At 42.0% G+C, this 27,554-nt stretch overlaps 1 protein-coding gene across 1 annotated transcript in view; it reads left to right on the plus strand.

The window, feature by feature from the left end:
* ARHGAP32 (Rho GTPase activating protein 32) overlaps positions 1 to 27,554 on the plus strand; it is a gene marked incomplete at its 3' end in the record, with an annotated part of 155,786 nt that overhangs the window by 15,666 nt on the left and 112,566 nt on the right. The window contains exons 2-4 of the mRNA XM_082009980.1: positions 2,608 to 2,699; positions 3,755 to 3,796; positions 4,171 to 4,255. Coding sequence (XP_081866106.1) covers positions 2,608 to 2,699; positions 3,755 to 3,796; positions 4,171 to 4,255 — 219 coding nt within the window. The remainder of the gene's footprint in view (positions 1 to 2,607; positions 2,700 to 3,754; positions 3,797 to 4,170; positions 4,256 to 27,554) is intronic.

Consider the following 27,554-nt stretch of genomic DNA (forward strand, 5'->3'; position numbering starts at 1 on the left):
CTGCAGTTTGCTTTGGAGTAACATGGTTTCTAAAATTTCAGTAAGTTTCTTTTTTGCTTGTTATCTACCTATTCACCAAGTTTTTTCTGGCGTTAGTACCTCATACTGAAGATTTTAGCTTGCACAAGATCACCATTCTGCCCTTTTTCCTCAACTGTGAGACTTCTGAGAGATTGTTGTTCTGCAGCAGAGTCCAAGGAGCTCAGATCTAATTGGAAGAGCAACCGCAGTTAATTACTGTAGTGCATCCTTGTAGTCCATTTAAACGGATACATGCTATTGGAAATGGGAGAGGCAGATACCTCCTTCCAGCACCATTTGGACATAACTCAACTGGGAAGAAGAGGATAATGCAACTTTTTCAAAGAGAGATGCTGGCATTTAAGTCTCCTGGAGGTGTGAGTTTTGCCTACGCTGCTTTGAGTCAGATCCAGGGTAGTCTCCACCCACTGCTGCAAACTGGCTTGAAGCCCACGTTTTTCTGTCAGATTTGTTTATCCGTTTTTATATCCCACCAGCTTCTACTGCTGATGGAGAAGAAAATTTATTTTTCTTCCTACAGAAATTCTGTTCCTTAGAAAATTAAGGCAAGCACATCCAGCTTCGCCAAGGAGCAGCTTACAGGAATGGCACATTTATTTGTGTAATTAGTTATTTTCTTATGTAAAAGACCTGTAAGGTTTATTAAATTGATGATCCTCTTAATCTTAAAATTCACAGTGAGGCTCTCAAGTGTCCTATTACATACTGAAGTAATTGTGTGCTTAGTAGCAGTCAGTCAGCCAAGGATAGGTTTATTTAAGGGTATAAATATTGTCCTTGTTTTTTGTCGGCGGGTGGGTGTGCATGTTCTGTACAGCTGTGGGACAATGGAGTTAAAGCGTTGCTTATGTTCAGGGCTGTGAAAGGCGCAACTGTGAGAGTGAGTGTCCTGGCTTCAGATTTATTCAGTGATGTTGAAAGTGGGGAGCTCGCTGCTAATAGCTGCAGCATCCCTTTTCCATGGGCACTGCTGGAAATAACAGGAATTTCTCTGGGTGCAGAGGACGTGCTCTGCTCCAGTCCTGCGTAAGCCGCAGTGGTGTTGGTGGGATGAATGCAGCTCTCTATGGTGTACGTCTATGAGCCAGGGTCATCCTGGATGCCCTGTACGGAGGGAGAAATAGATACTCCTGCAACATGCTTGCTTTTATCCAAATCTAGTTTTCTGAAGTAGGTGAACCGGACCCAAAGTGCCTGTTTCTCTCTGGTGACTATAAAAGTAGCCTCGGGTAGAGAACACAGTTGTAGCTGCGTACCTCTTGCATGTCTGGAGTTGAATGAGATGAATCACCCCCTCGAGCTCTGTTGTTGTTAGTTAATGAATATAAGCGTGGTGAATGATTTTGTCTTATTTACTGCAGCTCTTTAAGATGTGGTGAAGCACATGTAAGTTTGACCCATGCCAAGCTAACAGCTTTTGGACTGATCATCTCTGTTCAGTTATCTTTTGACGGACCAGCTTAGAAGCATTGGTACTGGTCTGGATCAGGGAAGTCGTCTGTTTACTCATATCATTAGAAAATGGATTTGATTTAATACTTTTTTTGTTCCAGGCCTGTAAAAGGAGGAATACTGAAGTGCTTTTCTTCCTCTTGCTTGAGCATTCACTATTTTGGACCTTATTCATGTTTTGCAGTGCAAAAAAAAAAAAAAGCAGAGGGGAAAAAAAAGGCAGAAAAAAGCTCATTCAGCTGGTCTCACACACATCACTAATGAGCTATCTTTGGCCAACAGCAGGGACCATGTTTTTTTCCTTCTGCTCTGTGAAGTCTGTGCTGATCTTCCTGTTTGATCACTGCTCCCTTCACAAAAGCCTCACCTCAAACCCCTCATTCCTCTAGAGCTTAGGGCCTGGTACAGCTAACGGCAAGCGAAACGCATGGTACGGAGTGTTTGAGTCTCCTGTGATGGCGAGTGCTACCCCAGCAGAGCTCGTGGCTTATGAAAAGCAACTGGGGTGGGGAAGCACGACAGCACAAATTAAAAGAAGGGAGTGTGGAGTTCTGGCTTCACTAAAGTAATTGAATTTTAGTGATTAAGGAATTTTAATACGTTCATGCAGTTACACCAATAGCTTCAAACATCTTCTGTAAAAGCTCGCCTCCCACGAATAAGCAGCTCTGTCATTAACTTGATTTTCCACTGTCTGAGCTATCCAGCTTCTTCCAGTGCCTCTGCCTGAATCTAAGTGCACAGACATTTAGAAAATCAGGTACTTAATGAGGAGTATGGAGTTTAGGAATGTATGTTAGACTCCTGCCTCTGAAAATCTCTTTAGAAACCAGAAGCAGTAATGAATAAAATACTGGATCTCACAGTTATTACTAAGAATTAGCAAGGCTCTGCAGCATGGTTCAGGAGGAGATAATCATGGACTAGGTCATAATCCTGCGGTTCAGTTTTTTCCTTGTTAAAAAGGCAGAAGTACGACTTCTAGCACATACACAATCTCAGCTGTGTGTGTACGTATATGTAAACATATGTGCGCTACTGCTTAGCAGGCAGTAGTCCGTAGAACGCAGTCAAATTTTAAGTTCCTTGCTTTTTCTTTCTTCTTTTTTTCAGGCAAGAGGTGCAGATATCCCTGACATTCCAGGGGAGTTGCCGCTCCGGACCTGTGGCAGCACAGCAAGTATGAAAGTGAAGAATGTGAAAAAGTAAGATCAGTGTTCTTGATTCTCTTGTATTTGCTGGGCTCCTAGTTTTCATATCCTGGCATTTAGCTATTGTGCTGCAATCCAGCTAGGACATTCGACAACAATTTTTGATAGTATCTTAATCGGAGCAACCAAAATCCATGCAAAACAAAGTAAATCATAGCTAATGTAGTCTAAAACTGGGGGCATGAGGGGTTTTCTTGGCTCTCTCACCTGTTTCTGGCCAATTCAAGCAAAGCTTGTTAGAGTTTTAAACCTCACTTAGCGGTTTTTTAAAATTTTGTGATTTCTTCCTGAAAGTGTTTAATTTAAAAAAAAACAAATGAACAAACGAAAAACAGATACAAAGAAACCTGAAGAGAAGCCCAGGCAATGTATAAACGAGATAATTTTCCCTGTCTCCTTATGCTCTGGCAAGCTGAACCAGGACAAGTGGGTGGCCTAGATGTATTTTTATTTGATATTTTTTCTCTTTTCCTTTTTTTGCATTCCACCCTGTACCTCTTCATTTGAATGGGTTTTGCTCAATTTTTCTTTTTTAGGGGTATTTTTTTGTGGGCTTATACTACCTATCTCATTCTCTCCCAGAGAATGTAAACCAACTTATTATGCTTGCAGCTAAGATTTCAAACCTCTAACCTGCAAAGGGGATCAAAAGTAATCAATATTACTTGTCTTTGCTAAGAATGCTGACTTGAGGACCAGAACTCCCCAATATTGATTGATCTGTGCATTCAGATCACCTCTCTGTAGTGCTGCGATGCTGTGAGGGAAATAGCTCTTTGTTCTGCTGCTGAGCAGCCAGATGCTGCATCTCACTTCCCACTTATATTCCCGTGGGAAGAGAGAGCTAGATAATGACAATCTCATTGGCTCGCCACCAGAAATATCTATAGGAGTCTATAATAGCTTCAACAGAAGCAAGAGCATGTTGCAGAGCCAGAGGATGTCCCCGTCAGCCATCGTTGTAGCTGGAGACACTTGGGAATAATTATGCCTCACTTTTGAATTTTTGAAAAGGCAAAGGATAAATAGCGTTTGTTCTGCACCCTCAGATACATCAACCCGGGACTGATGGGCTGTGATGCCTTTCACAGGTAAAGTTCTACTTTCCTATGTGTCTCGCGTAAGGCTGTGTATCTGCACTGCAAAAATGCATTTGTAAAGGTAGAGCGGCTTGTCCCTGGACCGTTTCTGAAAGACGTGGGCTTTGGTGTTGATGAAATGCCGCGCGATTCTTTAAGGAGGCAATGATAAAAGCCACTTTGCGATTTAGTTTTTCTTTCTCGCTCAATTCCTTTCTCCACTATTTTGGTGCATCACACCAACAAATCCCTCTGTTCCCTTGGCTTTAGGATGAGAAAGTCGTTATTATTTTAGATCAGTAACTGCATTTTGTAACAGTACTTGATGCTGAGCATTGTTTCAGTGGTTTGCATCTCTCTTATGGTGTGCTTTTGGTGTGCTTCAGGTTATCCTTTACAAAGGGTCATTTCCCGAAGATGGCTGAATGCGCACATTTCCATTATGAAAACGTGGACTTTGGCAACATACAGGTGAGTTTGAGCTTTCTTTTACATACAAAACATCACTGTGTTTGGCTGCCAGCTAACCTTGTGGGGGAGGCAGTGGGAGGACTTCCAACTAAGGTTTGTTTAGTTTGTTGCAAAATGTTCAGTGATAAGAAGTTGAAGCAGTTGGGTCTCTTTATTTGGAAGTGCTTCCTTGTAGTGGGACAGAATCTGTACTCGCCCATGTGGCCATCCCTTTGAGGTTGGAGATGATTTTCTTTCCACTGGATTTGACTGATGTCACTGTTTTAAGACTGCATCAAACATTCATTACTGAGTCATCTGTAATCACTACATGCATATTTTTAGCTTGTGTGTGTGTCTATCCTTAAACAATTGTGTGAACATATTTATGTAAATATAAATAATTCAAATTTTTCCATTCTCGTCATGTTATCTTAGCTCTGCGTTGTGCATTGCAGCAGCTGTGTCATCAGAATACAAGAAATTGCTAGTCAGCCTGAGTTACATTTCTGGAAGTGTGCAGGCTTCACTCCTTTGTGATCCATCGGTCAGAAATATAGGCAGATGCGTTTGTCATTGAGTGGTGCTGGGGAGGGCTGAGAACCAAGAATCACTTCTAGTTTCTCATGAACAGAGCACATCTTGTTCTGTACTTAGAGAAGCAGGAATGCCTCCAGCATCTGCCAGCCTCGTAGCCAAAAAGAGGTTACAACCTTTTCATTTGTAAAACATTTCCTGTAATATAAAGTGAATTATTTACAGCCTTTCATGTTTCCGTACTTGACAGTTTTGCAAGCAGAATTACGCATCCCTTTTTTTCTGTCTCTCTAAAATTCCGACTGAGGAGGAGTTTGGGCCCTGTTCAGGGCTTGTATCTACTATTATTCACACTTAGTGTGAATAGGTCCATTCTGCTGCGCCTTGGCAGACACACACACGCGGGCACGCGAAGGCAGAGCGAGTTAGGCAAAATAGCGGGCTCGGGGACACCAGTGCAAAAAGTCAGTTCTTAAAAACGTCTCTGGAAGATGGGCTGCCACCACAAACAGGAGCAAATGTTTTTTTTGCTCAGGTCTTCTGAGGCAAAACTGTGTTTCTTCATTTTCGGTTTCTGTGTATACAAGTAATGTGACTAATTTGTGTCCCTATTTTTAGTCTCCTGGTAATTTTCTGATTTGACACCACTAACGTTTCAGTCATTTTGGAGAGAAGTTTTATTCTGGAGTAGGTGTGGAGCAGGTTTCTGTGTACACACAGATGTTTTCAGCATCGTGAGTTTTCCTTTCCACCATTCAGAGATACTCAGAACAACGTGCAAGCTAGAGAGAGGTTAGAACCTTTGCGTGGCACTAGTATTTAAAGCATTTTGAAGACAAGTAGTTTAATTCTTTTGTGGGTGTAAGCATTTCTTGGAGTCTTTTAAGGGTGGCAGGGTGTACTCGTAGAGTTGATAACGCTGAGACTTTTGTGTTCGTGAGAGGGAGAAGGAAAATCAGGTAATATATTCTTTCCAGGTTTTCTTCACCTTGTTCTGCCCGCAAACCCGAAGCATGTTCTGGTGGGGAGCTTCCACAAGCAGGAGCTGGTGCTGTCTAGCACTCATTTGTGTGGTGCCATTGCTGCACCTCCAGCTTTCCACGCTCCTGCGCAGTCGTCCTCTGTGTTGTGCTCTCTGGCACTAGCGGCACAGCAACTGCTGTAGCCGGAGGAGTGGTCTGCCTGAAAAACAATATCCGGGGAAGGGTATTGCCCAGGCAGAAAAAGGAACGTTGGTTCTTCGGCCGCGTCTGGCCCCTGAGCTGTTTTCTCTCACAGTGTCTGTGTTGTGAAGCCGGGAGGAGGACGGTGGGCAGCATGGGAGGCGCTGGCATAGAAGTGTGGTTGCGTGTGCGTTGCGGGGTCAGTTCTCTGTTTCCGCCACTGCTACCTCTAAAAAACTATTCACGTACCTAAAGCAAAACATGTGCGTAAATAAGGTGAATCAGGCCCTAAGTGCCTCATATCCCTTCCTTTTTCTAAGCAAGATTTCTGATAGATCCCCATGGTATAATGACTTTTTATATGGATAAAAATACCTTAAGAACAGAGCTTTGCTCCTGAAATACAAAAGGGTAGAGCATTACAGTATTTCCTTAGCAGAAGACCAGTATTAATGGTAAAATAAATGAAAGCTATTAATACAACAACAATTAATTTCCAGACTTAAAAATAGGTTCACACAGGGCTCGTGCATTTTAGTCGAGTGGCATTCATTGGTGGCTCCTTTGTGATGACAAGGTAGACTAGAGAATAGCAGTAGGCTGAAGTGACTGGTAAATGACAGTTTGGCACCTAATAATGAATTACCAAGTTGCATCTGAGGGGTAGTGGGTGTAAACTCCTTTCAAAATCTATTCACTGTTAAAAATTTGCATAGTAGAAATGCAGTATTAGCTGGCTGTGTCAGGAATTGTATAATGCTGTCTGTTAACAGCCTGGCTAAATTTCAGATTGTTTTGTAACGTTTATGTCACTTATAATATGGTCTCATGGTGTAATCGGTATTAATATCTTGGCATTTCACCTCATGAGATAGTTTTAAATTAACTTTCTGAAATCTATAAAAAAGGATTTGTTCTCTTCTTCTCCTAGCACCGTGCTAACAAAACTAGGGGCATTTTGCGATGCTTTTCTCTTCAGAAATGTTCTGCTATACTGCTTTCAAGAGCAATGTGTTTTAACCTTATCCGAGTCTGGCCAGCAAGACACACGTTGCATCAGCAGGAAACCGCTGGTTTACCAGGCAAAGGCAGTTGATGTCAAAACTGTAGTTACAGGATGGACTTTACAGATTGCATCACTGCCAGAAATTCACTGGTATTTTGCTCAAATACCTTACATTTATTAAGACATTTATTTTTTAAGGCTACATCATTGATTTTTAATTTTACAGTGAAAAGCTAGGTTCTGCAGAACAGATTTATTTTAGCCTAACATGGGATAAATATTTAGGAGTCTTGTCAGGAGGAGGAGAATGGTGGTTCAGCCTCGCTATGCTCTGTGTCTCCCAAAGGAGATGTTATTAGACCGTGGCTAGTTTGTGATTACTCAGCATCGGTTAGGTCGGTTCTGCTGGCTTCCTGCTCTCTTCAGCTGCCTTTTCACAGTTCTTGGCTAACATCTGCCTGTGATGCCTCTCCTCCTTTTAGAACATCAAAACTCAGTTCATTAATACACCAAGCAAACGTTGCTTGCATGCGTATTGCCGTACAGGGCATCTTAGTGTTCAGTTACGTGCTGAAGTCTGGATTTGGAAGTCCTCAGCATCTTTTTCAGGTCTTATGTTAAGAAGGGCTCACCACGGGTTTAACTTCTGAAGTGCCTACGTCATCCCAATGTAACTTAAAATAAGTTCACAATCGCTTTCTGAGGCAGCTTATTAAATTTAAGCATGATTTCAGGGTCTGCTAGTTGGAAAAGCTTCCTCCTTCAGGGGCGTGGGTTGTTCCAGCACCGTGTGGCGCGCTGCAGGGAGCTGAACTAACATGGAGTTGACGTGTACGTACTAAACAGTGCAGCGTCTTCCAGACACTCGTTTGAGTTGAAGTTCAGTGCGTGAGCATGGTGCTCAGCCCAGCTAATTTGATTGCACGTTCTAGGTTTTGTGTTTTAGCTGTAGAGCTGCTCAACTCCTTCACGCGTTACTTGAGGAGCTCAGTACAGCGGCTGTGTCACATAGTCTCACTGCCTTGTGAGCTTTAAGACTTGTTAATACATAGGAATTGAACTATTTCAACAAAACCTCTGTATCACGAAGTTATACAGAAGTAGAACTATTTGCCTCCTAACACGGTGCAAATGCGCTTTTTACTTTACTTAGTGCAACGTGCCATTAATATAAACAAGAGAAATCGTGATTAGGTATTCTGTAAATATCTTTACTTCCTGCCAGAAATAAAAATACTTCATCTTCACTTGAAAGAATTAAGAAATTATCGTTAGTTGAGTAGGTTTTAGTAATGGAATGATGTGTCTCTGCTTTCCAGATACTGTTCTTTGCTCCCTGAAAGACCCGTTGGTACAGGACAGAAAGTGCTGTGACACACGTTCGTACCGCTTCAGCAATCTTGCACTTGACACAGATTCACCCCTTCAAACAGCGTGATCTCTGCCTCTCTGTGTTCACGTTTCTGTAGCTCCCTTCTAAAAATAAAGCCCTGTCGGAACAGGATTGGATTACGGTGCATGGAAGATCTTCTCCTTATCTCTTAAGCTTTGGCATCGCAAGTGGTAGGAGCGTGTTATCAGTGGTAAAGGAAGTATTTGAACCAGAATCACTTCCGCCCGTGGAGGCATCAGCTGCCAGGAATTCCTGTTAGGAACTCAGCAATATTGTTTGCTCTTGGAATGCCTTTGGCAAGCTGCAGCCTTCCAGCCAAGATGATGGGCTGCGTTTCAATGGTCTGCGCCTCTAATTGTATTTTCCTGTTGTGTCTTAAGAGTTAGAAGCATTGCAAAGAACAGTTCGGTTCTTCTTCTGTCTTTTGTCAGCAAAGCCTGTCGAGAAGATATTTTTCAGGGTTGTCTTCTTTTGGTTTGCCTTTTTTCTTTTATTTAATAATACTCCAGGGAAAGGGGGTGCTGAGGGGAAGTGTGAACGTGAAGGTGTCTGTGTTAATCATACAGTAAAATTTTTTCCTGAGATGGATTGCAAAGGAAACAAAAATGGTAAAGCCTGGCCAGATGCCCTCCTCTGGAGTTAACCGGGGTAGTTTAAGATATTTCTGCCACACCTAAGAGCAGTCCTCTACATAGATCAGCCAGAAACAACAGGAATGGAGTTCTCCCTGATCTGTGTCGGACAGCTTAGCTCGAATCTCCTTTCACCAGTGATTTTAAACTAAGCCTGCTCACTGCCTTCAGTGTAAGCGGACTTGTTTGTTCCCCCAGCTCTTCCATGGGCATGATAATTTTCAGTATCTTGGCAGTCATGAGCAGGCTGTAATGTCTTTATTTATTCCACTCATTTGCAAAGTGTTTAAAATGAAAAAAATATTTAAGAAGCGAAACATGAAACAGCAGTCCCTGCCCCTCACCCCAATCCCTTTTAAAAGATGGAAATACATAGTAAAAATCAGAAAAAATGGCCTGAAATTTGCTGTGTATTGGTGCTATGAAAGACAATTTTGCTGGATTTTGCTTTGTCCTTACGAATGTATGAGTGGTTATGACATGCATACCCATATCGCATACGAAGTGGTGTTCCTTTTTAGCCTTTCATCTCTGGATGCTGTTAATCTCCCCACAAAATGACTGTGCCACATTCTGATAAATTATGTTCCCCTTCTTTAGACCAAAGCCCTTCCCTCCCATTCCCTGCCTTTTCCATACGGTTTCTTTACTATTGCCTTCTAAAGGGGTAGGGGGAGATGTTGCAAGGGCTGCTTTAAGGATGTGGGTATGTAAAAACAACTATGTTCATAGTGTAGGTGGAAACTGCTTCTATTAACTTAATAATTCCAGCCACAACTCCCTGAAAATTGGCACAGTCTGCTGCCAAGATCAACAGATTTTTTAAAATTTGGAATCTCTAGGCCAAGCTTCTCAATGCCAAAAAAGTTAGGAAAATATTCGAGTAAGTTCACCTCAGTTTTTAGATTCTTCGCTTTCCCAGTCTTGCATCCAACTTGCCACTAACTCCTCAGAAAAATTCTTCCCTGGAACAAGATCACACCTGTGAAATTCCAGCTTGCTTGGTTTTCTTCCAGTGAAATGGGGAGAAATCCAGCATGGCTTTTATAAGCGGAAGGGTAACTTCAAGTGTGGAAGTTCTCCATGAAACTTTACTATTGTTGCTCGCACATTTACTACTTGTTTTACAGTTGTTGCTTGCTGTAGAGAAAGCTAACAGCCTTGTTAGTGATCCAGCTTTAATGGGCAGGACTCGGGTAAATTGTCTACCAGTTATTAAAGCCTGCCTAAAAAACTGGCAGGATGTAATTCCAACTAAGCCGGTCCTTCCGCTGACCCCGTGGTCATCATTGTGCTGAAGGACTTTGCGATCCTCCGAAGGAAGAGGGGGATTGCTTGTGGCTTTAGCTGCTAAATCATTCTTAAAGCATACTATATGCTTTGCTCTCGCTTTCCTCCCCTTGACTGACAGTTGCTGGAATCAATAATTTATAAATCTGTTTTATCTTCTTTGATAAAGTTAAAGGTAATTTGTCTGACATTACTCAACTCCCTGGTTATTGAATTGCTTGTCATAGGGAGGAAAGTTGTTTTTTCTGTTAGCATTTATCTAGGTTAGCTCTCTGTCTGATTCCATGTACGTCCTTTATTTTAAGCTGATCATCTAGGTTTGTAAATGGAAGGGTAGGCTATAACCCACAAATAATTGTTAAAAGCAAATGAGATTTTACCTGTTGATTCAGTTGAACAGGTATTTCTGCTTTTTTTCTTCTCCCTTTGTCTTTGGATGTTTTTACAAGGTTTTGTAGGACGGTTCATTTCTCCACTAGGTGTGTGTCACGGGAGAACCCAGCGCAGTGCTGCTGGCAAATCTGGGGTGCTCTGTTTACGGGGGGATTGTGAGTATTCCCCACTTTGTGTGTTTCTTCTCTGCCTTATTAGTATGAGAAGGATCACTGTGCAAATTTGGATGAGCATTTTCTCAGACTTGGATATCTTGAGATAGGTAGCTTCTCTTAATCGCGCGCTGAGTACTGGCGGGCCAGAGTGATTTCAGGGAAATCGGAGCACACTTGGCTCTTCCTTGCGACTGGGGACTTGTGGCACTCCATTTGAAAATGTTGACCTCCTGCAGGAATCCAGCTTATTTTTTCTCCTCCTGCATTTAACACTGAAAATATAGCAGGCTTGTTTGTGGATTTTTAGTCTTTATTGGTGCATAGTGGCTATTTGATGGCATGAGTAAATCTTAAAAGTGACTGTAATAAGCCCAGCTGTTAACTTTGGCATTGGCCTCCTGCTGTTTGCCACCATCATAAATCATCTTTAGCAGCGTGTCACAGAAATGTATAAAAATTGTTTTAATTAGTAACTGGAACAGAGTTGTGTTGGAAAATTTTTTCTTCCCTGAGGTTTAATGACCTGAAAAAAACAGAAAGGAGTATTATATGATAATTAAAATATATTAAAAATCTGAAAAGAATCCATGGGCTCCAGAAAAATAATCCCTATTTCACTTGTTTCATAGTTTGAAAGAGGATTCAAACCCTCCTGTTTTTGTATATAGTAAGCCATACCGTTAACAGAAATGGTGTTAAAATGCAGCATAATATTGTACTTATAGATCTGCAAGCTTGCCAAGCTGGTGTGATTTTAATAACTAGCAAACTTCATATTGATATGATCCCTGAGATTTACAGAAGCAGGAGTGTGTTTTTATTCTCCATTGAAAGTTTGTCGTGCCAGTGGATGTATTAGCTGTTAAACCAAACATCACTGGGAACGTTTACATTTTGTGTTTGCTGTACCTGCTTACAAAAAGGGTAGTTTGTTTAGTTTGGGCTCATGTGCCAGAATTTTGAGGTTTGATGACAGAGTTGGCAGCTCAGGGGTAGCAAGTTAGGCTACAGATTTTTAAACTGTTCATTCATTACCTTAGCTTTGCAATGGTGTGTGTGTCCCTTTGTCCTGTAGTTATAAATGTTTTCCTTCATTCCCAGGTGAAGAAGCACGGATAGGCTATAGCCTGATTTTGCAAAATTTGTATTTTTGTATTTGCAAGACTCTCTTGGCTTTGAGATCTCGTGCTGGTTAAGGTGTGCCGGGTTGAGCGGACCAGATACGCTCCATCTGTATTGCCAGGCACGCTCTGTGTCCCGCAATCCTGCGGGGACCGTTTGCTCGCGATGGTTGTGTGATCTGGTTTCCAGGTAGTTTCCAGTCTTTGAAAATCAACCCTGCTTTCCCATCTGCTTCACTCAGTAATACCATCTTACGCAAGGGCATGTGGTGTGATGAACTCAAGATTTTTTCTCTCATTATAAAATCAGGGAAGAGTCACTTGTCGCTGTACTCGTGCTTTGATAATCTGTCCTGCAAGGCAAGAAAATGCAGAGGAAAGCACTTGAACTAATGGTATTTAGATACTACATGTTAAAAATGTTGCCTGCACTGTGACAGGATCCTTGATGCAATATGTATAGCTGCACCTGTATCAGATAGGATGTTTCTAGATCTGCTAAGCTGAGACCCAAGTTTTGTTGTTTGTTTTACTTGCAACAGAGATTTGCGCAGAAGATTTCCTGTGAACATAAACTTTCCCAAGGGTCTGGATTCAGACCTTCCTTTTAGAAGGAGAAGCATGCACACAGGCACATATTTTCACCCACACGTACTATTATAATGTCTAGAAGGCATTGGAACACGTTTGTAGACTTTGATGGTTTCGTTATTTTATCCCTTGCTGTGGTGTGTGAGCAGAAGATGGAGGCTTCTGCTTCCATGTCCTGCAGGCTGGGCTCTGACCTCCGGCTCTCCTGGGCGTCCATCCCAAAAAGCTGTTTGATCTCCACTGAGGATTCCAAAGATACCGATTACTTACTTCCTCTAACTTTTCATTTCTGGCCATTTTGTCAACAGAACTTGCAAATTCAGGTTGCTGTTTTCCTCATAAAGCAGTATGGAATTGCATGCTTCCATTATATGTCATGTGGATGTATGATTATGTTTTTTTTAAAGAAAATACTTACACGAAGAAGCACCTGATGCTCTCACTCTTCAAGACTCCCTCTCCTGAAGTATAACTTCTTTTATCTCTCTTGAAACTAACTGAACAAACTTTGATTCTACTCAGCAGTTCTTCTTTCCATCCCTCTACTGTATGACTGGGACATTAAGAAAAACTCAATTACTTGCTGTGGGACATATTTTTAAGGTGCAAGACCTCCACTACTACAATCCTAAATTTTTTCCTTTCAAATATTTAATTTGCCAGAAGGAGCTTTTATGAGAAGCTTGTTTAGGTCTGCATACATAGGTTTAAAGCCCCATCAAATGCTTTTTTGGACTATCGGGGATTGGTTTGTAAGCTGCAGTCAGATCTGACACCTCTAACTACAGAGTGAGCTTTTGGCACCATCACACTCAGAATTATGTCAGTAATAATTTAGAGGGGAGACTGTTGCTTGATAGATACCCACAAATCCAGTATTATAACAAGTTGGAAATAAAAATACACAGTGCCATGTACTTTATGTATGTTCAGGATCCATGAACCGTCTTAAAATTAATTCTGTTCTATTGAAAGACTGATGAAGCTTATAAATATGGTTATAAAACAAATTGCCTAGGAAAACTCACTTTTTGGGTAGGTGGTATTGTCTGGTCCTGACAGTTTATGTTTTGATACTCACAAAAATTCTTATAAGTTACCTTGAAACTCCATGCAGCTGTGTAGTTGCTCTTTATGGTGCTTCAGTGTTAACCTTATTTACTGCAAGTATGACATGTCAAAACATTCAGACTTTAAAATGACTGATTTTGGACCAAGTTCCCATTTACCAGCTTGAAGTAGTTCAAAAAAATCAAAACAACTTCTGTTAATGCTTACAGTGTGAGGCCAGGAATTTACTTTGAAATGGTGGGACATCCATTATTTAATAATTCCTTCTCTGCTACGTCCTGCAATAATTACAGGTGTAGCCACCCTGGAATGGGCAGGGAACCCACTAGGAGCTGGAACCTTGGGGCAGAAAGGATTTGGATGAAAGAAAGGGAAGTGTCGTATCAGGACAAGGGTGCTGCCTTGCTAAGGCGAGGGAAACTCAGGATTATTTAGGCGTAGCGAAGCTGTGAGACTGGAGAAGCATCAGTGCCTGATTGAGTCCCCTTCCCTGCAGTGGCTCAAAGTTTGATTTAGTGTCATGCTTTGCCATTTGTTTTAAAACTAAATAAAGGCTAGCTTGAGTTTGGAAACTCTTTTTGGAGAAGTGAGCTCTTAGGCTGGTGCGTGCGTTTTGAATTATTAATGCATTTTAGCAGTAACACTGGAGCTGTGATGTGCACTTTGCCTGCACCCCAGACAAGCTGCGTTGGTTTTTATTTCCCTTGGTATACGGTCCCTGCATTTCTTTGAACTCTTTTAAGCCTCCCTGTATCCCTCAACTTCTAGCTACTTTAAACTAAGTGGGGTTCAAAGTAAGCAGAAGATCTTTTTAGAGCTGTTGGTGTTGATGCTGAATCAGAGGGCACAGTGAAGCTTTTGTCCTGGAGTACTGCTTTCCTCTCACAAACTGGCTTTAACTTTTCGTGCCTGTCTGATGTCATAAAGATGCAGAACTGGGGCTGTTCGACTCTTTTAGAGACAGTCTGGAAAATAATGTTCCAGTTTTCTCTTTCATGATAAACGAGGAGAGAGAGAACACTTGTATTTTTAACAACAAAATATCCACGTACTCTTACAGTCCTTTGATGTGTATCATATCGATGAAGGTTTTATTTTCCCATTGAAAAACAAGATGAGGATGATGTGTTATGTTTTCTGTTAGGATTATGTGTGTATGTGTCTTGCAAGTTGCTATGATCAGATTAAGGATAAAACAGCCACCGCAAAACAAACTATATCTGCAACAGTGGCAATAATACTGAATCTTATTGCTACCATAACATGCCCTTGAATTAAAAAACCAGGCTGGACTGCAGCGTGGGTTTCAGATAGGCCCTGTGCTATGAGGTACGTACGCGCGTGTGGATACGCCAGTGTTCCGCAGACAGAGGTTCACGCATGTTGAAACGTGCTCGGTTCGATGGCTGAAGACAGTTTGAGTTATGGAAAAGCATTTTGCATCTTGCGTGTGCTCATTTAGAGAAGTTACTGCATCAGTGCTTGCTGTAGAGAAGCGTTTATTCTACACAGAATTGTTGGCAATTCATTGTTTTCTTTTGGAAGCCAGTAAGTTAACAGTACAAAACTTAATTGAAATACCAATATACGAAAGCACAATAAGAATTGAAGTTTTTCATTTGTCCACAATATGGAGCTGCTTGGGGCCTCTTCTGGAAGTGTTCTGCTTTTTGCTGTCATGTGTAAAGTAGTGCTTTCCTGTGTGAGGTCCCCAGTTTGTCATTGTAACCACTAATTCCTTACCTAGTGACTTAAGGACTTGGCCATTAAACTTGAGTTAATGAGCATCGTTTCACCTGCCCGGAGAGGAACGGGGTCCTACTCATTGCTGTGACAGCAGTGTCAGGCCAGGGTGACTTCAGGGCTGCTGCATTAGATTGGTTTGTACTATTACTCTTATCCTCATGGTTGTGTGTTAAACATTGGTAATAGTTGAATCATAAGACCCATTTCCCTTGAAGCCTGCAGAAATTTGGACCACGTGAGGGCTGCAGGTTTATGCCTCTCGGTGGAGAACACGTGTGTCAGAGGAACGAGGTTCTTGCAAGCTTCCGAAGGGTGCATTACAGGATTATACCAAAACCTTTTGTCTTTCGAGAGTGCAATTAAATGCTTAAAAACTAAAAGCCCAACTCTGTATTTGCAATGAGAAGTTCTCAGGTAGAGTCTGCAGGCTGTAGGCTTGTTGCCAGTGTGACATGAGTTGTTCAAAACCCTCTTTCCCTGAACTGTCATCTGGGAAATTGAAAGGTTAAAATACTCTTTACAGAACTTTACTATTTTATCTTCTGCCTCTGGCATCATAGCAGAATTTTATAAATTAAAAACCGGAACAGTTTCAGATCTGTCTGTGACCCTTTATGCTGTCTGCCTCTATTTTTAACTCTTGAAGTCCATACTCTGGAGACAACCAGTTAAGGTTTTGACGCCATTCATGAACTACTTCACGAAAGTAAAAGTCATTCTATTTATGAAGCCTTTCCAAGACAATTTCTTTAATACCTTGAATTTAAGGCATTTTGCTTTACTGTTCTTGCTGCTCTTCCCTGAGTCAACATACAGAAGCTGCATTCTTTTATCTGCGAAAGCATTTTTCTTCTTCCCCTGGGATTTTGGAAATATATATGATGTACTGGTTTTGCCACATGACATAAATAATCTGTGGCAGGCAAGTATTGGGGTAATTCCTGTGTGTACTTGTGTTCTGGAAAATACGGTTTCATGTTTTCCAGTTGGCCTTTCTGTGCCAGAGTTTGCAATACATTTACATCTAACTGCTGGAAAAAAAACAGTGTTAATGAAGTGCTCATGGTCTCGAGTGACACGAAATGTTGAAGGTTGGATGGCACACTGCTGTCGTGCTTCACGATACAGTGATTTTATGTGATCACATGCTATTTTTCAATTGGTGCTGTGTTGTGTAATTCCTGTCCCACTTGCCTGATCGTGGAGGTGCCTCAGCAGCACTGGGGGCAACCCCAGGACCCCAAGAGAATATTTCTTTTATTTTCCTGGCACCTCTCTCCTTCCTCAAGAAGATTGTTTGTTTGACCTCACTGACTAGCTGTAAGTAAGCCTTTTCTAGGGCTGGCTTACCTTACTAGGGCTTACTTAGTGAACTAAGAGTTTCACTTCTAGTCAAAATGTAGCAGGAATCCATCTTTAGTGTCTTGTGACTGACAAGGCCCAGAAAAGCTCTAAAAAACCCCCACCTCCCTTCGTTTTTTGGTAGTCATAAGGTTGCAGTTAATATTTAAGAGCATGGGATGGTTTGCAGCGCAATATAATGAGTTGGATTTTCCCGGTCTGACAGCTCCAGTCTTTCTAAGGTAATGTTGTCAAGAAATAATATCACTCAATTGTAGAATTAGGTTAAAAATTGTGGGAATTTCAAAATAAGTTTCACTTTTCATTAGGGGTTTTTCTGTGCCAGCCTTCAAGTGTACATGTGTCTTTAAGCCTTTCTCAACAAGAGTGAAGAAACTTTTTTGTTTAAAGTAACTTGAGTTTCTCACCTAATTGCTTAGGACTTAAGGTTTCAACATGGTTTTTTCAATCTTTTTTTCCAACTCGTTTCTTTTCCGAACTGAAAATTGGTGACAGTGGTGTCAACTGTTTCCTTCTTAATGGCTGCATTATAGCAGCTTTGTGTTTGCTGAGTAGTGCCTTTCACCAGAATTGTTGAGGCTGGAACCTTATATATCAACCATTATGCAATTTCTGAGTGTGGCTTATGGAGACCTCAGATGGAACATCTAATTTCCAGTCTCTTAAGAGATTTTTCCTCATTGATTTGATTGAGATAAAACTAGTTTTAGAGCTTCAGGGTGTGTTGCTGGAATAATGGTGTCTACGTATCGGTACCCGTATGGACCTCTGTCAAGGTTTTAGCATCTCTGTTTTGGTAGGAAGAATGTTAATACTAATGATAAAGACATAGATCCTTGAAGTTTCCCAGGATGTGGGAATGGGCCTTGTCTCTGTCGTTTGTGTTTCTCTTCTTCAGCACCCCCATCCCCAATTACTACACAGCGTGATCCTAATTGCTGTACATGTGCTAATGGGCATGAGTATAACCATGTGGTTGTATTCTGGAAAACTTTTTTCATGGGTTGAGGATAATTTCTTTAAATCATTTAACTCTTGTAAATGTCATAGAATGTTTTCATCATAAATACACTCAGTCCTTCCTACACAAGGTCTAATTGTGTCACGTAGCTGTATGATTATAACACAGTCTAAAATCTCGTATAAAAACATTGTATGCGTGTAGGAGGAGGGGCTTTTACAGTGCCTTGTCTTAACTGATTTATGCTTGTTCTGCAACTAGTATAAATGTTTCTCTTCAATTTGGGCAATATTTACTTTTCAGAGCAGGTAAGCACCTGCAGTATATAGTAAATTTTTTTTCAATACGTAGAAAATATTTAGTCCTTAGACCTATTATGACTGTTTAGTTACTTGTCAGCTCTGTTTTGAATTCTCTATGCTAGTATGAGTTGTATATTGCCTAAAGCCTGCAGGTACTTCAGGACACCCCTTCCTTCAAAGGAAAAACAGTTGGTGATAGATACTGCAGAAGTTGTTCAGGGCACAGCATTGTCCCCCAGAATACTTGCTGGGGCATCGTGACGTGGGAAGACAGTAGCTAGAGCTGTGAGAATACAGGACGGGTATGTGAGGAGCAGAGGACAAGAACCATGCATGTGTTTACGTACACGAAGAGGAGAAGACATGCAATAAATACAAGCACTGTGATATCCCCTTCGAGTTTCCTGTTAAAGCCAGGTATTTTTAGTTGGGCTGAAGTTTTTATGAAACATTTGGCTAACGGGGGAAGTTTTTGGTTTTACTCCTATAAAAACTTCTTTTTAGAAAATCAAGTTTGTCCATAGAATCTTTGGGTTGGAAGGGACCTTTCCAGGCCATCTAGTCCAACCCCCTGCCGTGAGCAGGGACATCTTCAACTAGAACAGGTTGCTCAGAGCCCCATCCAACCTGACCTGGGATGTTTCCAGGGATGGGGCATCTACCACCTCTCTGGGCAACCTGGGCCAGGGTTTGACCACCCTCGTTTTGAAAAACGTCTTCCTTATATCTGGTCTAAATCTCCTCTCTTTTAGATTAAAATTGTTACTCATTGTCCTATGGCCACAGGCCCTGCTAAAAAGTCTGTCCCCATCTTTCTTATCAGCCCCCTTTAAGTCCTGGCCGGCTGCACTAAGGTCTCCCCAGAGCCTTCTCTTCTCCAGGCTGAACAACCCCAACACTCTCAGCCTGTCCTCACAGCATTTTGGTGGTCTCCTCTGGCCCCGCTCCAACAGGTTCATGTACCTCTTCTGCTCATTTTCCAGCCCCCTTTTCCCAGAATGTTCCCAGAATGGAGTAGTTGAGGGGAAATGCTTCCATCTACCTTATTCCACGCTTTAGCTCTTGCTCGAGTTTTTGTATAAAAATGCATGTGGTGATATAAAACACATGTCAGTTTTGCAGTCTGCCTCTGAAGCCAGCTGTGGAACATGGCCTTTCATTTTTGTTGTTTAAAAAAATAGGGTGGGGGGTGGATTTGAGATGTGAAATTTTAAAACGTTCTTTCTCATGCATGTATGTGCATGTGTGCGTGCGCAAAATCGTGCTTGCACCTTCCCCCCCCCAGCTGAAGTTTGGCAAAGTAATTGGCAAGTAGCTGAAGGTCATAGGCTGTATTTGAAAGCACTGGGAGTCCTGTAGCTCTGTGCTGTGTCTGTATTATATTAAAATGCATTCAGTGGTCAGTTTAGTCATAGACTAACCTTTATGTAAAACTGAGGGATGTAAGCAGAGCTAAATGCCAAAAGCGCAGGGTTTCACACAACCGGGTTTGTACAGATGAGTGGTTGTTGATCTTTCCCACTTCTGGGGTCATGGGAGGAAATGGACTAAGCTTCCCCTCAGCTTTTATCGTTTCCTCCTGCCAGCTAAAGGGAGATTATTTTCCTTCATTTGCTGCTCCTCTTGTCAGCAAGAGAAGTTGGTATTTAGCCAGATAATAAATAACGCTTTTCCTGGGGAAGGAGTTCTCAGATGTGGTTGTAGTAACACTGATTTCCCCCCAACACTGCTTTCTGTCTTGAGCCTAATCCTGCAAATTTTTGCTCAGAACGATGTGGTTTGCATATATGTGATGTGCAAAGCTTGTTTGCTTTTGCTTACAGTCTCTTTCTGAAGCTTTTAAAAAAGTTTTAATGGTGGCTGCTTACCTACTGACTGCTGACGGGTTCACCTTTGTCGCATAAGGATTTTGAAGACCCTGCAGACCAGACTTGCAGTGGAAGTATATACTTGTGCAAATTGGGTCAGCATTATTTACTGTCGCTTATAGAGGCTGCTTCATCATTTGCAAAGGTAGACTTCGTCATCTTGTTGGGCTTACGCTTTTTATCCAAATCTACGGATCCCTCTATAGTTGGTGACAGAGGGGTAAAATGGGGAACGCGTGAAGTAAAGACCAAGTTTTCCAGCGCTCCTGGAAGGTGAGAAAGGCTGATTTGCAATCAGACTTCAGGAACACATCAGGACAAGCTGAAATGCTCTCCTGAGCCTATGGAATTACTGGACAGATGGGTGTGTGGAAAGGAGGCTGTTAGGAGGAGATTGTCTATCACCTATGGGGAGCATTGTTTTGCAGTTTCATGAGTGCTGCTTTTCCTACTTCCAGCCTCCCTTCCATGCTGAGCAACAGGTCCCGCTTGTTAGAAGGGGTAGGGACTGGGGCTGCATGCCAACAGAACTGCTCACATAAACGCCAAGAAGTACAGTTCCTAACGAGACTTCAGGTTTAGTCATGTCCTGCGACCTCCAGATATGATACGAGCAGGCTACTGCCTTCAAGGCTCTTCAGAGTATGTTTGTTTTTCCCTTGTGCATGTGCATTCTTAAGTTTTGTTTACTACTTTTGCTCCTAGGAGCTTGGTTCCTTGTTACTGGTTGTCTATAAATGCAAAATAAGAAATGTTACCCAGCTCAGCCCTTGATTTGGCCTGTGCATTAGAAATAACATGAATACCTCCCTTCGGGTGACGTGAAGGTGAGAAATCGTAGCATAAACCTATCTGCACTCTGGGTAAGAAAAAGTGCTTAGAAAATGTGATAGTGAGACAGGATCAATGACTACCTTAGGCAAATTAAGCTTCTCATTGCCACAATACTCTTCCCCTCATCAAAATTACTGGTTTTCAGGTTTTTTTGTTGTTGTTGTTTCTCCTCCCTTGGAACTCCTGCTGATATTTCAGGTATATAAGGCATTTTTTCCAGTGACTTTGATTCTTATCAGTGTAGGGAAAAAGAGTTAATATTGATTCAGAGGGAGAGAAGACAGAAAAAGTGAGTGAGTAAGAGACTAATAGGCTAGAATGACAGGACTGTATCAATTTTCAGTTCTCTCAGAGGAATAATATGCTTGTTTCCAGCAAATGGAAAAGTAGACTATGACTAAAACTGTCACTGACCTCCCACAGAATTTAATGGATTTTGGAACTCACAGAAGAAAAGGCAGTCGTAACTAACACAGTGATTTTAATGCACTTTTCTTGAAAGTCAGCAGTTTTATGAAATGCCCTATGCAGGAAGATCAAAAGTATATATATCTCCTATAGCTGAAAAAAATAATATTCAGTCTCTTTTTGACTATGGATGAATGCATTTCTCAATAAGGTTAAGCAATAACATATTACAGGTTCTAGGTGGTTTATAACCTTAACATATGTTGCCAGCATATAAAACGAACCTGTTTAAAAATGATGGACGAAAACTGTAAAGCGAGCTCATTCTTGGCCCGTTCAAGTGGCTTTTCTGTGTAAGTAGTTCCTGACTGTAAAAGTCCCTTTCGTACGATGAAGGGAACGTTGCAGTGGTGCACATTGATTGGCAGCAGCCAAAGTAAGTGTCCTGTGTTGTCGGGTGGTAGACAGCAAAAGAAAGGACGCTTTGTTTTATGGCAAAGCCACTTTTCTTTTAAACAAATAAATAGATAGATAAATAGATAAATCAGCTCCTTTAATTTAACTGCCTCTTTGTTTTTGCCTGAAACCACCAAGTGGCTGGTTCCTCTTACGGAGCCGTCTCCATTGTTTTGACACTGTAAATATTCACCCAGTGGTGCTGAGCCTTACTTTCCCGAAGGAACGGGACTACATGAGCAGGAAGATAATTTTGCTGGCGTTTTCCTTAGGAGCCAGAATCGGTGCCTGATCCCTGCGATAATTTGTGGTGCAATGCCATCTAGTGTGCAGAGGACTATCGGGCTTCTCGGACTCTGGAAATCCCTGAGAGCAGTGCTCTTCTCCTTGCACCTAATTCCAGGCTACTGGAACAGCTTTTGCTGGAGATGGTTGTAATAAAATTTTAGCGTCGTGAACTTCCACTTTTCAGAAACTCACCTTTGACGATTGCTCGAGGTTTTTTGGAGCGTGGATGGGCTGGGGAGCAGAAAAAGGCAGGAGAAACAGATCATTTGCCCAGCCTGAGGAGGAGTGAGTGGTTGTGGGCTGATTTTCTATTGTTTTATGTCAGAAATGAGTTTCTGGGGTTTAGAGTGTGTCCAGGCTCAGTAGGTGTTTATATCCAGTTTGCTGTTACTGTTGTGCTTTCAGGACTTACAAAACACAGTTAGGAATCCATGCTGAGTTCAAATCCCAAACGTTACCAAACGGGAGGCTATTCGGATCTGACTTTGCTGTTCTTAGGACCTGTTGTTGAATAGAGTCGGTGCAGGAGAAACGTTACTTCATCGCTCGCGTTGTCTGTCTTCGTTTGTGCTTTGATCTCTTAGTTCTCTCTCTTAAGTTCAGCACATGGAAGAATATAGGTTCTCCTGTCAGTCGGGCAGAAGAATCCTTCCCTCTCTTGTTGTGAATAGTGTGTAACATAAGGATTTGCTTGCAGGTTCGCGTCCTTCTCCAACACCGTTTTTGGTATCATTGCGTGATATCCAAACCGTTTAATTCTAAATACTGCCAGGAGGGGGGCTGTGTCTCCCCAGGTAGTGACTAGACCTCAGCGTGGCAAAGGAGGATTCATTTCTGAATAATCTCTTTTTGGTTTCAATTAATTGTGAAATCAGACTTTAATAGGGTGTGAAATGGAAATAGAGAGCGGTAACACCAGATGCCTTTATTTACATGTGTTAATCAACACAGACACAAACAACAAATTCAAGCTGAGCCATTCATAGAGTTTGAAATGCTCCCCAATTGGCTGGGAACTTTGAAAAATGTGCTACTTTGCAGAGAGGTGGAAGGTCAGTAGCATTAAAAAAAAAAAAAAAAAAACCCCCCCCCAAAAAAAAAAACCAAAGATGCCAGGATCCTATCAGAACCCTGAAGTTACTGTATTTCGGAAATACCAAATGTGGCTATGGAAACCCATCATTACATTGAATTAGCTTTGCTTTGAACAGTAACGTGGAAGATATTTACTTTTCCCTTTTTGAGCATAGCCTGTGGTGTAATGAATAACACACGAGAGTGGGCATGTGTACTTTGTATATCAAAGTGCCTATTTCCAAATGGCTGGTATTATATTCACCAGGGTCAATTAGCCAAGGTGGTTTCCTTTGGAGACAGCCTGGGTTTTTCTTTTTGGCTGCTAGTTCTGAAATGGTAGGCATCGCGATTTTATGGGAATTTGTGTCGGAAGCAAAATTCGGTTTGCAGTTGGAAAGATTTTTTAGTTAACTGTTTAATTCAGCGTGGTGGGGGGAAAGAACAAATACCTGGTGTTGTCTGTGCTGTAGAAAGTAGTAAGAGCAAAACACATCATGTCACTTGTGGCTAATTGTCTCTATTGTTCAACAGAGTGATTTGATTTGGGTTCCTGGGAAACGTGTGGATTTTGATGGTGTTGCTTGGGGATTGGTGTTGCTGGAATATGGAAGATGATTTCTCTAGGAAAGAGATGAGGCAGGTTCAAGGAAACTTCTGCATTCTTTCCCTGGAGAACTTTACAATGGAGAGATGCACATGGTGGGCTGTAAGGCACATTGACTGCTACGCTCACCAGAAAGTAGATTTACACCTGCCCGGGGCCAGGCATAGGGGTTCTGTCTGCGACAACAGGGGCAATATTTCTCTGGCTGTAGGTGTGCAGTAAAAGGAAAGAAGCAGCTTTCCTAGAAGCACAATTTCTTCTGGCAGTGACACGTGTTGACCCTTCTTTGAAACGCTGCTTATGAAAACAGGCCGGTGATGCAGACTGCCTGTAAGAGTAGAAGCAGCCTCCCTAGCTTGAGCTCACGTGACTTACCCATTCGTTCCATGGAAGGCTTCCCCCACCTCCCAAGCTGTTCCAGCTACGGCTGTTGCTCATCACTGATTCCGGTGATACCCCCATTACCAAGGAGGTGAAAGAGGGGAGCCCTATCCTGAGAATTGGCTGTACTTAACAGGTGCATTTGGATGCTTTCCTCACATCATTGCTCCTTGGGTTTTGCTCTTTCTCGGTGCAGTACAGGGCACTGCAGAGATCCTCAGCTCAGTCTGGTCGGGAACAGAAGGGTTCAGCATAATATCCTGTTAAAAGGAGCGGTAGATGGGGACAGGGAGAGTTGTGGCTACCTGGTGTAGGGCTCTCCGCGTACTCGTGGGTGTGCGTGCTCTATACCAGGCAGGTTGTAAAGAGATTCTTCAGAGTTCCTCTAGAGATGTGTGTAAACCTGAGATGTAGTTGAGTTTGTTTCAGCATCAGTATTCTCCATCAAAAACACAGATTTGATGTACCACAGTATATCAAATCCTGCTGTTGTTTCTTATAAAATGGAAAATTATTTCGGAGTTTGGAATACAACCAGGCATTTTATCTACGTCCTTGGCTTGTGCAGGCGATAACTGAACACTGCTGTTTGTAAGGATGCAAGCAATGATTTAATTTAATAAAGTCAATGTAGAGAATAGACAAAGTTGTAGCAGGTTAAAATGTGATTTGTCAGTTGAGGGAGTAAGAACTTTTTTGGTTATTTGCTGGTGTTTCTTTTCCCTGCTAGAAGGAAATTAGCTGCCTGATAGTAATAATGTGAGCAAGTAGCATAACTAGTTTAAAAGGGGGAGCAAAAATTATAATCGGCTTGTCTTACACGAGTAAGATCCTTTTCAGCTCCATGTGCTTATGATTAATAAATGCTAGTTAGCAAAATACATGCGAATCAGTGGTACGGACCACCATTCACACATTCCTCTTGCTTTTACGTGTCGTTTCAGAATGTTCTTTGCCTTAGCAAATCTGCTTCCATCCTCAGAAGAGCTTTTCTTCATTGTTGCTTTCTAGAATCTCTTTGTGCCAATTATACATCATTATAGACATCAATGTTGTGTCAAGAATGGCTTTCTAATTTTATCAGAGCAGACCAGGTGCAGGAGGGAATTGGGAACCAGCTTTCAGATGGGCAAAGAGAGCACGGGACTTGAAAGGCTACTGCTTACTGATTGCCACCCCGTTTTGCACAAAATAAGGCTGCTCTCGATGTGGTTGAGGCTTTACGTTTTAAAGGTGCTGGCTTCCTTCATTAGCTAATGTTTGTTTTCTTCGTGCCATTCAGCACCCCATAGCCTCATTTATTTAGGTGTATAAGAAGCAAATTTTGCCAACTTGTCATGCCTGAAAGTACAGCAGCCAGTGGCACCCTCTGATAAGTTTTTCAGACTTTAACAGAAAGGGAATTTTCCAAGATTTGGGAGAAGCAGAGTTTTGGGGAGTTGGTGGGGAGAGAAAACAGAGTTTCTTTTTTAAGAATGCTAATTTTCAATTTTTTAACAGCTTGCATTGAGCATTTCAAATTCTCTAGGGTGTTTTCACAGCAGAAATAACAAAGAGAAACTTGTAAGAGGGGGAAATTGCTATCAACTGATGAAGAAGAGTTTAAAAGTGTATGTTCCTATACTGTCCTGTGCTATACTTTACTATATTGTACACGTGTGAGACACAAAAACTGGTGAATTGTCTTCACAGCCACATGAAGATGCTTTTCAGGCATCAAGGATGTACGTGTTACGCTAGCACATAGGATATGGACATGTGAGCATGTAAAAGAGGTTAAAGTTTGTTGTCAGTGTAGGCAACAGACGGGGAAAATTGGGAGAATTGCACATGGGCAGGAGAACGGGTATCGGGACTGGAAGGAGAATGGTTCTCTGTCACCTCACTGCATCATAGACTCCACTTGTTAGAGAAATAAATATGAAGAGTGTGCAAGAAGAGACTTTGTTTAAAATCTGTCCTCTGCGGAGTTACACTTCAAATGCGCACTGTGGGAAATTGCTAATGCGTGATGTTAAGGGAACAAGTCACTTCGCTGACGCCGCCAGGCGCGTACGTGATAATTTGCTGTCAGTTTTTGTGCCGGCCAGCCCATCTCGGAGACTGACGGTAGCGTCCCAAGCAAAGTAGCTCCTTCAAACAGAGCACCATCTAGAGGAAAATAATAAAGAAGTCAAATACAAGACAGACTTCTGACATATTCGGGGTAAAAGCTCTTACTGGCTCCTGAAAGATGAAGGCACTGGCAGTAACTTGCACCTTCTGAGAACTGCCTTAATCCTGTCTTACGTGTTCTACAACTTCCCCAAGTTGGACTGCAGAATTAAACTAGAGTTTGGCCAAACGCTGTAATAAAGGCATGAGGTTGTTCTAAGGAACTGTCAGATATTAAGATTTCCATTTTAACCTGTGAGTTCAGAAACATAGATGTGAGAAGAGGGAGCTAATTGTGTTCCATCTCTTCAGTGGTGAAATAAATACCAGGCAAGGGTAGACTGGCTATAATTAGAACCACTTACTTGGTCAGTAATTTGCAAAATGCGTCTTTCTGAATAAAAATGACTAGACCTCGATATTCTGGACTGGCAGGAGTGCTGTGAAATTGCAGCAGCGGTGTTACACGGTGTGGTGTTCGTTCGAACTGACAGTTCTTTGAAAGCTTAAATTACCTTGTACGCTTAAAATTTTGGGCTGAGGGAAGGAGGTGATCTCCTTGTTAGCGGTCATCGGTGCTCAGGTGCTGAGTGATAAAATCCTGGCAGTGAATAATGATCTGCAAAATTTGATTTTGCAGATGCTTAAGTATCATTCACTCTATGGTCGTAGTACAGACCCCTTGGACAAGCTAAGATATTTCGGCTGTTAACAGAAGAGGGAAGATTTTGACAGCGAACTTTTCATCATTTAAATACTTGTTTTCTTTAGGGAATATGTACCGTGAACAGAGAACCGTTGTACCTAGGCATTAGGGCATACATCCTGCATTGATTTGCAGTTTGCACAGCACCAGGGACTGGAGAGGAATTTCATGGAGCTTTAGCTCTGAGCAGTTTGATACCAGTGGAAAAGAAAGAACGATGAGGAATCAGCTTGCCTTAAACTGTGCTGGGTTTCAGGCATGTGATGGCAGTTTGCTGTCTTTTTTTTTTTTCTTTTCTTTTCTTTTTTTTTTTCCTTTTGAGCTGTAGCAGCAGACTTCTATGCCGCGCCTGAGCACAATCCCTGCATGCATTCCCTCCCTCTCTGTTTCTCTTGGCTCTTGTTAAACTCTCCGGCTTGTCTTGTGGGACCTTTCCAATGAGAGAGCGAGCGCGAGAGAAAGGAACACCACTGATTTCTCTACAGTGCAAATTGAGCATGAAATGGGCAGTGTGGAAACGGCTAGCAGGGCTATGGAGGCAGGTCTTAAATGCTATTCATAGGCACGTTCATCTGAAGAAGCAGCGGCACCAGGAAGAGAGGAGTGCGAGTGAACCGAATGTGGGGAGTTTAATTTGATTTTGCTAGCCTGGAGTTCTTGCATTTCGGAGCTGATGCCTGGAAGGTTTTTTCAATTAGCTGCTGGGAAGCTACGGAGAGACCTGGAACTGTTAGGCCTTGGCTAAGGATCCCATCCATGGAAAGAATAGATCATTGTAGCAGGGGTAAGTAGTACACAGCCTTTCGGAGATCCTCTATGCT

Source organism: Phaethon aethereus, assembly GCF_964289735.1.
Source record: "Phaethon aethereus genome assembly, chromosome: 23".
Taxonomy (NCBI): Eukaryota; Metazoa; Chordata; class Aves; order Phaethontiformes; family Phaethontidae; genus Phaethon; species Phaethon aethereus.